Source organism: Erythrolamprus reginae, chromosome 1 (genome assembly GCF_031021105.1).
Source record: "Erythrolamprus reginae isolate rEryReg1 chromosome 1, rEryReg1.hap1, whole genome shotgun sequence".
Lineage (NCBI taxonomy): Eukaryota > Metazoa > Chordata > Lepidosauria > Squamata > Dipsadidae > Erythrolamprus > Erythrolamprus reginae.
In genome coordinates, this window is record NC_091950.1 from 197,312,478 (window position 1) to 197,326,159 (window position 13,682).

The window sequence follows — 13,682 nt, forward strand, 5'->3', positions numbered from 1 at the left end:
TCTAAACAATGTATGCATGTTAAATGGAATTGTCCAGAATGATGAAGCCACATAATTAGTAATTCTGAAGGAAAACTCCCCACCCCCCAACATTATTTATTTACCTTGGGACCTAAAAGTCCTGGCTGATCTGACAGGACAGTGGCTAGCTCTTTTAGTGCAGACCGTAAAAACTTGCGCCGTTCTCTGTGCATTGAACCCCTGTTTGAAAAATACAAAACTTTATTATTAACAATATATTACATTTCAGAAATACCATATTTTTCAGACCGCAAGACACACCAGTGTATAAGATGCACCAAGATTTCAAAGAGGTAATTAAGAAAAAAAGTTTTTGTCCTCTGTAGGCCTCTTAAACCCACTGTGCACCCATTTTTTACAAAAAATGGGGTATGAAGAATATTTGGGAGACCTGCAGAGTGCTTCTGGGGGCTCGGTGAAGACAAAAAAGTCCCTGTTTTTTGGCTATTTTTTTCTTTTCTTCACAAATATGGGGGTGATTTGCCTTCCCCCAGAAGCACCCTGCAAGCTTCCTAAACCCTCACGTGCACATTTTTGTGAAAATTGGGCCCATTTTTTAGCAAAAATGGGATGTGGGGGTGGGATTTTGGGAGGCCAAAAATGGCTGTATTCAGTGTATATGATGCATCAATATTTCCTTTTAGGGGGGAAAGGTGTGTCTTATACTCCGAAAAATACGGTAAATCTCAAGTTGTTTGGGAATTTCTTGGCTAGTAATCAACCATATAATTCTGCAGTCGAATTATTTTTTGTTAAAGCCTATTATTTATAAATATTACTTTTAATATTTTTTATAAAATTTTAAACAATTCAATCTAGAATTGTTTAACATCTATTTAGTAACTTTGTTCTTAAATGTTTTAACAAAAACATACAATTCAAGAACAGATCAACTATGGAAGATAGCAGAGAGTGAGCTGCATGTTAGAAAACATACACTGGGATTTGACAATCCAGCTGAAGAAGCCAGAGGATAATTATGTTCGGCCATAAAGGGACATGTTGTTATTCTCCCCCTTGAAACAAATTCCACAAAAGAAGATACACATACACACACACCAATAACATTTCTGAATTGTGTGGATGTGCAGCTGCAAGAAGGGGAAAGAAAAAAATTGGAATGGCTTTCACTTTGTGAAATGGGATCTAAATCTATCTTTTAACTTGATTAATAAAGCTATAAAATTTAGATGGGTATGAATACATAATTAGCAGCCTTCTAAAATTGTTACAATTTAGTATACTACTTACGCATGTGATACAGCAGCTTCCTTGCACTCTCTTATGTCATTTATACGCTTGTTATATCTGCAAATATAAATGAAATGTAAACATAGTGGTGATCTACATTTTCTGTGGCTCTAGTTACAAAAGACACGACAATCTTACTTTATTTAATTTCCGCAAAACCCAAAGAGTTACTTAATATATTTAAATCCAATATAAACACAAAGAAATAGAAAAGGGATTATGTATCTTTCTCTTTGCAGAATCAGAAGACATAGAATAAGAAGCGCATTTTAAAGTAAGATTTAATTTTAGAAGTTAAACAGCTCTGAGTAGTGCCTACTGTTACTTTTGTATTTTATCCTGCCAGTCCATTCTCTTTTGGCTCTTCTAACAACATTAACCTTAAAATCTCCAGGCATTACTTCAAGATATATCCAGTCTTTCTTACATAACAGAAACCATGCCTGTCTTACTTTTCAATTTAAGAAACAGTTTGCTGCTTAGAATGAAAGGGTGATCTTTAAAAATATAGTCAAAAAACATTCTGGGAGGAGAGGACTAGATCAACACCTTATAGACAGGATCAATGAAACATTTATGTACTTCAATAATGATCAAATGAAATATGTACTAGTAATTCAACATGCCTTTAGGTTCAATGCTATGAATACTCTAAATTTAAAGTAAAATGAAATCTATTAATGAATATTGAAACATGTACTTAAGACTTCAATAGATGTAATTCTCTCTGGTCCAAAAGGATAGGGCAGACCAATTACTCTGATCTTCCCTTCTAATTTCACGAGTGTTTTGAATCTGTTAATGCTACTAACACATATTCCTATTATGGACCCTAATTAAACTTATGTTCTAAAATAAAGGCAATCTTAGGTTCATTTTAACAAGACAATGAGGATGAAACATCATCTGGGTATGATAAAGCTACAAATGAGTGGCGTGAGGTGGAGTATAATACTGCTTTTTCTACTAATCTGTTAATGAAGAATTATCTGGACTCTCTCCTATTTTATCGTATCTCAGTCATCATGTAATATGCATATTTTTTTTAAAAACCGCATACCCTCTTATGTTTACAAACAAATCTTCAGCAGCCTTATGAATATGAAAAACTTCATCCCGAAAGAGTGCCAAGCAAGAGCTGCTTTGAAGAGCGAGTTTCCAAAGAGTCAAAGCTGTTGTGTCATTATTCAGGATTCCGTGGCACAAAATAAATCCAACTTTAAAACGAGGGGAGGAAAATCACAGAATTATAAAAATCATAATAACTAAGGGGCAAAGCAGAATATTAAGATACAAATCGATTACATTCTACCCACAAAAATAAAAAATAAAATAGACCATGCATACGTTTTATTGCATCCAATTAATACATTTTCAACCTGCTTGATCTTAAGATAAGTTATTTTAACATCCCTGTAAAAGTTTAAATTAATCACCATACAGTTCTCACTTAATGATTACTCATGCAGTGATCATTTGAAATTACAACAGCTCCAAATGAGAGAAATGAGCATTCTCATGGTTATGTGATCATAATACAGATGCTTGGCAACTGGCTCACAATTACGAGTATGATGTTGTAGCATTTTTGGGTCATGTGATTTCTATTTGCAATCTTCACGGCCAATAGCTGACAAGTTATTGATGGGGTAGATGGCAGAAGACCACAAATGGTGATCCCATGACAGTAGGCAGCAATTGGGATTGTTGCAAATGACATTGTAAATTAAATGGTTATATGACAATGATGGCGAACCACGTGTGCCACAGGTAGCATGCGGAGCTATATTGCCAGCACGCATGCTGTTGCCCTAATTAATCTGCAGTGCGCATGGATATGCCAGCCAGCCAATTTTCAGCTTGCCCAGAGGCTCTGGGAAGGTGTTTTCAGCCTCTGGAGGACATCCAGGGGACGTGGAAGCCATTTTTTCCCTCCCCAGGCTCCAAGAATGCCTTTGGAGCCTGGGGAGGGCGAAAAAAGGGCCTACTAGGCCCACCTGAAGTCGAGAACCGTGTGAACAAGTATCGTGCATGCATGCACAGGGGGTGGGGCAGCACAGAGACATCACATGTGTATGTGATCACTGAATTATGGGTGTGAAAAGCCAAAAACATCACCTGAAGATGAAATGTTGTTTAGCATCATTTTTTATGCCACTATACTCAAAAAAATATGGTTAATGCTATGAACATATTGGGGCCGAGAATAGCACAATTGTTCTATTCTCTCAATGATTTCTTACACATTCGATACTGTGACATCATAGTAAAGAACATTATTTGTAAGCACATCAGTAAATTTAAACTTACAAATTATCCACTTTTCCATTGTATCCAGAGAGAGATATTCACATGGCATCTGTTTAGAAAAGCAAATTTTAATCAGCCTCATTAAAGATTCATTTTCATCTAACATCTACTTACGTTTTATATAAAAGCATTCTTTCAGGAAAATATAATGTACAAATATTTCAGGATTATAAAAATGGTTTAAAGTCTATTTTTTTTATACAGATTAAGCTAAAATGGCTTAATCTATATATATTTTGCTTTAAATACAATGACTGTTTCAATTCCTAAGTTTTAGACTGGCATGATCAAAATATAGGTCAGGGAAGATTAGCTATAATTCTACGAGACAGTGTGAATGGAGAAAGGCAGTTTAAATAAAAGCATACATGTTGTTATGATCTAACAATTACACATAAATACACTGAAATTTCTCCTGACTTAGAATTGTGAAGACCTTTAATAGTTTATATTCAATTTGAGCTCAGAGACATACGCTCTAACCTGTATTTAAGAATGAGCTAACTCTTCTTTGTGATGATTCTCATGGGAGCCCCTTGGGAGAATATAATGACTTTATTACCACAATTTTGCCAATTGCGATAGCCACAGATATAATTCTAATGGATTAGTGCTGTGCAATGAAGCATAACTAAATATACTTACTGCATATGTAAACACAATATGTAGGGTATGTGGAATGAAAAAAATTAAGCAATCATTGTTTGTAGCCTAACAATTTGTTATTTACTTTGATTCCGTAATTTAATCATTTAACATCCACAACATAGAAATTACAATTCTATGCTTAATGGCCCAAGTGTAATCTGACTTGCAATAAAATTAATAAAGAGAACTAGAGATAGAGGCATGAGAAAGTAATCATAATACGGTGCTTACCATTACGATAAGGCTGAATAAAATTCATTCATGATGCAAAAAGGTAAATGGGAATAAACCTCCCCCTTCCATAATAATACAAAATAAAGATCCTCTTCTAAACTGAGCAGGGGCATTCAAATATAATACTCATTTACATAATGACTGGTTAAAATATGGAAAATTCACTGCCATCTGTCCCAAAGGTGATATTACAAAAGGCAATAGGACTTTGCTGACATTAAAAAAAAATTTTATTTCTCATTCAGTTCTTGGATGAGAAGCAAAACATTTAAAAAAAAACATGCACCAAGAAAGTACAGTTGTCTTTTGAAAAAGCATCTTTGGGGCAACCAGGACATGGATGATTGAAACTCTCCATAAATATTCACTACCATGTGATTTGCTGATAATCACTAATTTACAAATGGACGGATTATTTGAGGGCAGGGATATCCATGTCTACTAATTAATGTTGATAGCAAAATCTAATAAGTTCAGATATGTCTTGACAGTAGAAGGGAATTCTCTCTCCAATGTTCAATTTGTAAGCCTACAGAATGCTTCTTTTGGCCTCAATATCGGAACAGATAGTCTTTCAGTTAGCCTGTAGATGGCTTTTTAATTTATGTATTAATTTATGATACCAGACCAATATATTAACTGGGTTAATATAAAATACTACCTCCACGTTAAAAGAGCAATGCACACTTTATGATTTAGCATGTCACTATTTCAGCCAGTATTTGAAGTTTTTAAATTAATTAATTACTACTTCACATTTCTCAGGGGTCTAAATAGACTCATGGTTGCGGGTTCTCCACATGAGGCTGCAGAAGCATGTTTTAACTACTTAAATAAGTACACTTATTTGCCTGAATATATGCATCACTTAATTTATGTTAACCTACATTTAGGCATAATATATAAACTCAGCAAGCAAACTGAATTCAAAGGATAATTAAGGTTCGTGGATGAAAGTTTTCCATTCCTCCCTACCCATAATCAGAGTTGCCCTTTCCCTATGGTATGAGGAAGAACCAAAGAAGGAATTATTCCAAGACATAAATATAACACAGATCAATCAAAGAGTGACATACTGTGTCTGACTGTGCAGGATTAAGCATTGTGCTGGGAGCACTGATGAGGCTCAAGAGCTGGGCATTTCTCCACTGATCAGCTGAAAGGTTCCGACGAGGATAGACCATCTGAAGTGAGATTAGGGCATCCGAAAGAGCCTAGAGCACAAATTAATAATAAACATTTGAATCTAATATCACAGATTCAAATATCCAATGTCACTCATGTTTAAGAAAGTCAGAACAGAACACGAACATTGACTCCAATTTGCATCCTAAAAGTAGTGTTTTACATGACTACATATAAAATGCACCCTGTTGTTTTTAAGTGCCTGTATAGTCAGAGAACTGGCAAGCTAAACCTGCATTAAACCAGCTGGGATATATTGTAAATTCACATTATATCTCTCGCTAATGGGATATATTGTAAATTCACATTATATCTTTCGCTAAAAGAAAACAGTATAACTTATTACTATTTATTACAAAGGCTTACACATCAGTCCAAATATATCGGACTCTAAATGGCTTACACTTCCATATTCCGTAATAAGACAAAAACAAATAAATACATTCAATGTATCATCATCACTTCATATAAAAAGAGCCAAAATCCAATTAAAACAGATATTTCTCTTGTGGGAAAGAGAGAAACTCCAAACACATCAGCCTCTGTAGCCTTCTTAAAAAGCCATACATATTAACTTTCTAAAATACCTAGTGAGTTGCGGCTAATCAGATTTTGGGGGGGGGGGGGGGGAGACAATTCAACCTCACAGCCCTTGCAATAAGAGAATAATCTGTTCACAAGTCTTCCCTCCCAAATCTTTTAAAAAAAATAATCGTTATTAATTTTCATTTCAAAACAAACATATTTACACACACACACACAAGACTTACAACATACAACGTACACATACATATACATATGAAATAAGATTAATAATTCTTTTTTTCTTTACAGCTTGTCGATACTATTTCCTTGTATATTTACAATTTAAAATATTATCAACCTTATTATGTTCTCCTGCTATTGTAATAAAAGAAATCCCTTTTCAGTAAATTGAGTCACCTATTTCTATTTCAACAACTTCCCTACAAATCTTATTGAACAAGCATACTTCACAGGGAGGGTGTGGTTTTCTAAACACTCAGCTGATGAATCATGAAGAGTTTTAAAGAACTTTGAATTGCACTACCAGCCAACCCATGAAGCTTTTGCATTCAGTAAGAAAGTGAAAAATCTGAATGTCATATTTTTAGCAGTGTGTAAAATTCTTCTTTAATGGGACTACTGCAAGTACAGTCTAGGAGGTGAAAACTTTATATCCCAAAGTATCAAATATAATTATTTATATATTATTGAAAATAATATATCATTATATGTTTTTATATTTTTGAAAATACAGAGAAAATGTGGTAAGCATACATAACACTAAAAGGGACAGTGAAGGCTAAAATATTGAATTGAATAAGACTATGAAATGTTGGTTATAATCCAAGACATAATAAGTGACTGAACATTATCTCACTATAAAATATTTACAAATTCAGAAATCACTGATAAAGCATAAAGGAATCACAATAACACAGCAATTTACACAATTTTGCTTACAAGGAACAAATAAAAAGTTTTATCTATTTAACTAGCCTAATTAATGATTTTTAAAATTATTTTTAAATCATTAAAGAAAATAGTGACAGACACATAAAGCAGAGGTCTCCAACCTTTGCAACTTTAAACCTGGAGGACTTCAACTCCCAGAATTCTGGGAGTTGAATTCCTCCAGGCTTAAAGTTGCCAGGGTTGGAGACCCCTGTTATAAAGCAATTAACTGAATTTTAAATATACATTTCAGCAAACAGAAAAGTTCACACATACTTTACTATGTGGTACAAATTCTTCCATCATTTTCTTCAACGGATTCTCATAATCCACAATCATCTGGCCAAGACGTGGATACTCTCTATCACTGAAAGCAGAAGAAGAATTCAGTGTAAAAAATACTTGTCCAAAGTGAATGAAGTTCCCAAAGGCCCCCAGTGTAACCAGATACCTTGCTCCATGTGTCATTTCATGAGCATAGTTGTATAATCCTATGATGGCTTTCCGTTCTTCAATCCGAGACAGCAATATCATTAATGTTGTGTAGGTTATGATTAAGTCTAGATAGTTCTTTGTTAAATCAAAGTTTACGGTCTGAAATTAAAATACAAAAGAGCTATTTTAAAAAATATATATGCAAAATCAAATTCACTGATTAAACAATACACACTTTTTACAGCCGATTACTCATGTCACCTTCAAGTTCTTATTCTTCATGCATTTTCCCATGCTCATTTTCCCATGCCCATTGACCCTGGTGTCTGTGAGTGACACAGGCCCAACCATTTGGAGCTCTCAGATTTAGTCTGACTTTTAACTTATCCCAGCCAAAATCTTCCATGTGAGCTCATCTAATAAAATAATGTCAAATGTCTTGAAAATACATTTCTGGGTTGTAAAAGGAGTTAATGACAAAATTTAAAGTTCTCTCGGTAGCTGATATTCTAATTCTCCATCCTCTTCCTGACAAATCGGTATACTGTTGTATGGAACAGTCAGAGAAGTAGGAATTTGATTTTTTTTTGTAGTTTTGGGAAAATTTAAAAGAAAAAACTTTAACGATAATTAACCCTATTAATTTATTAAACTTATTCAGCCAATGACTTCGTTTTGCCAAAATTCATTGGGAAGCTCCATAGTTTGGCAGTTTAACATCAATGATCATTGCCTGAATTTTTAACAGCTTCTAGAGCTTGTAATATTTAATTTTAAAACATAAAAATTAAATACTGTGCACATTTAAAAACCCTAAATTGAACATATATTTCTGATAGAGCTTTTTTCTCTCATAACATTTTTATCTTATTTGCTTGAAAGATTCTTTTTTTTTCAGACTTACAATATCAAAGAAGACTTGGCAAACATCAATAGTATTCAATAGTTCACAGACATGATCCTTTGAAATAAAAAGGAAGAGAAAGGTATGATTGTTTATTAGACCACAACATTTTACAGTAACAAATAATTTATGATAGGCTATATATAATTCCCAAAGTAACATCATAGCGAATGATTTAATCTATACTTAATGGGAACTTTTAGCTACAAGCTAGAAGCCTCTCAAGGAAGTTAATCTATACTTAGATGCGTACCTTAAATTCCATAACATCAACAAAAGTGAAGTAATATAAAGCTAGATTCTTCAGAATTTCTGATTTCTCTTTCTGCAGCTGAGCTAGCTGTTGCTGTAAATTAAAAAAAACAATAAGTTTAAACATTTATGCATATTCTTATGCATAAGCAATAGTTTAATTTGGGGAAATCAAGAAATAATATTGCAAGAAGCATATGAATCAAGTTTTCCATAATTTATTTTTATTGATGATTTTACTGTATAGGTCTAATATCAAGTTGTATTTTTTAGGAATTTTACGAAAAACAATAAATAGCAGGATGCAGTCTTTCCTGCTATAAGCTCAGTGGAGTTCTCCCCTGTGAATACAAACATCTACCATAATGCTGGCAGTTAGAGAAGCAAGAGGGTGGATAGAATGAACGTTTGTTTGCATTACATCTAAATTAACCAGATTACTTCAAGGAAATGTATATACTTTAACCATTGTGTGTGGCTTTGTTTTTAAGACCAAAGCATTACCTAAACTTAGAAAGGATGGCCCTTCCAAGCTAGCATGAATTGAAATTTGCAAAGGTTAATTATTGATATATATTTTTTCTTTCCATCTATTTATGCACAGACCATGGTTAAAGAGCAATGCAAATCAGGAAAGGAGATGGTACCATGTGTGTATCTGTTCATCAGTCAGATTGGCTAACACATCATGTAAGTCAGATATTTTGTTTCTTTTCTTGACTTTCCCACTGAAATGTTGAGTACATAGTACAAATTATGTGTACATATAAATAAGCCAGCCACCCATTCCAAATAATGAGTAGCTCTCTGTGAAACACAGGTGTGTGCACACATTTCATGAGTAAAGGTACACACACAAGCACGCACGCGCACACACACACACACACACACACAAAGAGGACTCCACTGGCTCTCTGCAATCTTTTCATGAAATCTGAAAATGATTCCAACTATATTCAACTATTATCTTGAATTACCATATTTTTCAGACTATAAGGCACACCAATGTATAAGATGCAGCAAGATTTCAAATAGGTAAGTAAGGGGGGAAAAAAGGTTTTGTGCTTCCTGGCCTCCAGGAGATCTCTGCAAGCCTCCCAAGCCCTCTGCGCACCCAGTTTTTTGCAACAATGGGAACCAGGGCGGGGCTTCGGGAGGCCAAAAATGACTATATTTGGTTTATAGACCCACCAACAATTCCACCTTCATTGGAGGTGAGGGAAGGTGCATATTATACTTCTAAAAATATGGTAGTCCTGATTACTAAGTAATTAGTACCCATTAGTACAGAAACTGTGACATAGGCACAGAATATCTAAATATGAAATTAAAAGTGTTATGTATTGGTTGTACAGATAATTAGCCAAAACAAAACCATTGATAAGCACAAATCAAGCATGATGAAAAGAAGGATAGATTTTTTGATGTGGGAAAGATTCGTGAATATAGAATTTACAAGTTTACTACAGAAAAACAATACACTTTTAAAATTCAGAACTTACCAAAAAGAATATCCAGGCAAAGCCACGTTAAGCATGCAAAATAAAATGTAGATACAAACATAAAATACGTAACGGTTCTTTAACCAGGCCAATATAACACAATATACATTGAAACACAAGCAACAAAAGAAACAAAGTTGAAAAAGAAAGAAGAGGCTAGCATGTTAAGACATTGGTGAAGATATGGAAGAATGAAATATGAAAACATCAGTGAACATAAGCTTTCACACAGTATTTTTCAGCAATGTTACCTTTTGGGGTGCTACATACATTACACCCTGGATGCTATGATAAAGGCAGTGATTTCCTTAAAGCTTCATTCTGAGTTTCATGAACAGTGTCATAGATTTGAAACTGTATGTATAATATGCTATGTTAATTGAGGATGGGACGCAAGATAAATGATATGACCTTTTAGAAATGGTCTTAGGACAGGTCAATATATAAGTGTAATACAATTTTCAATCCGTTTACAAAAGTCAAATAGAATGTTATTTTCTATTTTTTTTCATAAACATTCAAGCAATTCTCTATAACTATCTCCTAAAATACCTTAATTAAGTGCAGGTAAATTGCACCTGAAAATCATGACTAGGAATAATTTTTGGAAACATAAACAAGACCTGACGTTGACAGTGGTTACTAGTAATGGATAAAATAAGATGTGCTGAAGAATTTACAAGGATAATGCATATTAACGCAGATTAGTCAACTATGGAAACATTTACCCATTATATAATTCAGAAGATAGAATAATCAGAAGAAACAAAAGCAGGTAACTGGTTTTAAACAGACAACAAAAGAAATATGAAGGCCATATTTGGTTCCATTCTCAGGATATATCACTTGGATTGAGGTAATCTAAAATACAATTCCAGAGATACTGAAGTACTGTAACTATTTGCAGAGTATCTTAGGTTTTGGCTAATTGTGGCTTAGCTACATATCTGTGCAAACTTAAGACTGTATTTTCTTAACTGCATAATTGCAAAGCAGTTGTGGTTTGCTTTTTAGATTGTGTTGTCCGAAGATCATATGACAATTTCTTTAGCTAAAATAAAGTCAACAAGGGAAAATTAAAACTGGTTTTCTTCTTTCCTACTTCACAGCAATCCAGAAGCAAATTAGGGATGGATAACCTGAAGTTGCATTATCTGGAAAGAAGCTGTAAGTAGTACCCATGATATAAAATAAATTTGAAGTAGGACTGCTGTCAGTAAGTGATTTGGTCACAAAATGTGATATCATGTGACTGTACCAATTAGCAACAGCAATTCTGTCAGGCCTGGCAACTGTCGTAACTTCAGGATTGTGCAGGTCATTCAGCAGGAAAAAGCTACAGTCCTGCATAAGAGAGTATAGATCAGGGGTGTCAAACTCGCATTGTCATGGGATGTATCATGACTTTTCCCCCTTCGCTAAAATGGGGAAGGGTATAGCCAGCGTGTGATGGGTACCATGAGTGGGAAATGGGGAATGCCAGCAGGCCAGCAATCATGATCACTTGACCACAGGGATTCTACGATGACCACAACTTTGTGTACCTATTGTAAGTCCCCCTTGTATAGAACCAGCATAATTTTGAATGGCTGTTCAACAAATGGTTGCAAGTTGAGGATTATCTCTATTGTATATCTACGTAGCTAAGCCATAACAGACCAGTCATATCATCTCAAGGTGATCATTCTTAATGTTGATATTCTTCATCGCTTTCTAACTGACATTAGTAATCAAGTTCATAATATTCTTTTATCCACTTGGAGTATATCTGTTGAGTCAATAGTATAAGCAACTAATGCGAGATGATTAACTAAGATGGCACAATATTATCAATATAGCCTTATAGCCTAAGAGTCAATGTATCTCAAGAGCAAGAAAAATAGATAAAGTCATTAATTAAATCAAGATGCGTTTAAAAATGTATATTTTGCAAAACTATTATTGTTCAACCTGTATAATTTGGTTTGGAATAAATTGATATTTTTATGTTTTCCCTAGTATTAAAAATAATTCTATACTAAAATGGACTCAAATTTAAGATATTCATAACATCTTTTCTTAGCCAATGTATGAGTGTTTCACAGAAAATACTGGAGATGATTCCAGCTTGGAAGTACATTTCATATAAAATATTTTTCTATCTTTTTAGAAAACTTAGTATTATAAAATTATAAAACATCAATATATTTGATATTGATGTGACCTTGCCAATTATTTAATCCAATCTCTCCAAATGCTTAAATCCACAACTTTTAATAAGATTTAATAGTATTTTTCATTAATAAAATGAAGAAAGTTGTGAATAATTTGTGCTAACTGATAATACACACACAAAAAAACCCTGAACAGAAAAAGAATCCATAAAGGAGAATATATGTAGCTTAAAATTGAAAGGACGGTTCTTAAAGGTTGGTTGTTTTCTTACAGACACTTCGTTACCCATCAGTGCTAGAAAAATGATCAAATATGAAAGGAGTGGAGAAGGGGAGAAACAGGCATAAGAAAAGTCAAATTAGAAAGTGGAGAAATCAGGCAGGGGGGTTACATAAGGAAAAACATTCCACAAAATTCCCCAATGACTTCCCAGCTTGGAATGTTGCTAACTACTCAATTAAAGGGCCTTTTCCATTCTGGCCTTGTAAAACCAGAATAGAGTTACTTTTGAGGAGTTTAACAAAGTATTTTAAAAGCCATGGTTTTCCTACTTTTTCTCTCTATTATTTCTCTTTCTAATCAACTGCCTTGTAATTTGAAAGATGAATCTAGCTTTTTGGGGAGGAATGATTTTGATGTGTGTTTTCACATATGCAATAACAGTAGCCATCTGATCCCTCATTTGAGATCTTCAGGATTAAGTGCTCTACAGAACTTTTTTCTTCTGCAAATAAGCTAGAATACTTGGTTGAAGCTTGTACAAATATTAATTAAATGGAGATATAATGCTGTTGCAAACAGTTTTGCTATTCTGCAGCCTATTGTTTTTTATTATTTTTCATAATTGCATAATTTAGCTTCAATTGTAAGAAGTACAGCAAACATTTTACATGTCATCAATGAATACTATGCAAAAGACACAGATTCCATTTTTAAAGACACATATTACATTAACAATTTTCATCTGTATTCTAGAATCTCTTAAGATCTTTCCAAAGTGAAACTTTTTTTTGCGCTAAAGTCAATATATGTTTTCTAGGTAATATTCAGGGATCTCCATTCTAAAAATAGAGCAAAAAATAAATAAATACAAATGTGAATTTACATAAGATAGCTAATATGTATTTAATAATTTTTTTCTTTTCTGACAGTTTAAATAGTATCTCTAGCAGGTTTTTTGAGAAGTTTCAGGGACAGCAACCACAATCAATTCTTAACTATAATATATCAGGAAAAAAACTTGATAAAATGAAAATAAAGGAGGAAAACGTTTAAGTAGACCATATTTTAGGTTTTAAATGAATTATTAT

The 13,682-nt window shown here is 33.5% G+C and overlaps 1 protein-coding gene across 9 annotated transcripts in view; it reads right to left on the minus strand.

Moving 5' to 3' along the window:
* NCKAP1 (NCK associated protein 1) overlaps window positions 1-13,682 on the minus strand; it is a 75,221-nt gene that overhangs the window by 29,648 nt on the left and 31,891 nt on the right. For 4 of the 9 annotated variants that reach the window (XM_070731895.1, XM_070731892.1, XM_070731893.1 and 1 more), the window contains exons 3-11: window positions 8,718-8,804; window positions 8,465-8,521; window positions 7,577-7,719; window positions 7,402-7,492; window positions 5,541-5,678; window positions 3,583-3,631; window positions 2,333-2,489; window positions 1,273-1,329; window positions 105-201 (exon numbers count right to left, since the gene is read on the minus strand). In XM_070731895.1, the coding sequence (XP_070587996.1) occupies window positions 105-201; window positions 1,273-1,329; window positions 2,333-2,489; window positions 3,583-3,631; window positions 5,541-5,678; window positions 7,402-7,492; window positions 7,577-7,719; window positions 8,465-8,521; window positions 8,718-8,804 (876 nt within the window). Of the gene's footprint in view, window positions 1-104; window positions 202-1,272; window positions 1,330-2,332; window positions 2,490-3,582; window positions 3,632-5,540; window positions 5,679-7,401; window positions 7,493-7,576; window positions 7,720-8,464; window positions 8,522-8,717; window positions 8,811-13,682 lie in introns of all 9 variants that reach the window. The other 5 variants (XM_070731894.1, XM_070731890.1, XM_070731891.1 and 2 more) reach the window with 2 other exon arrangements.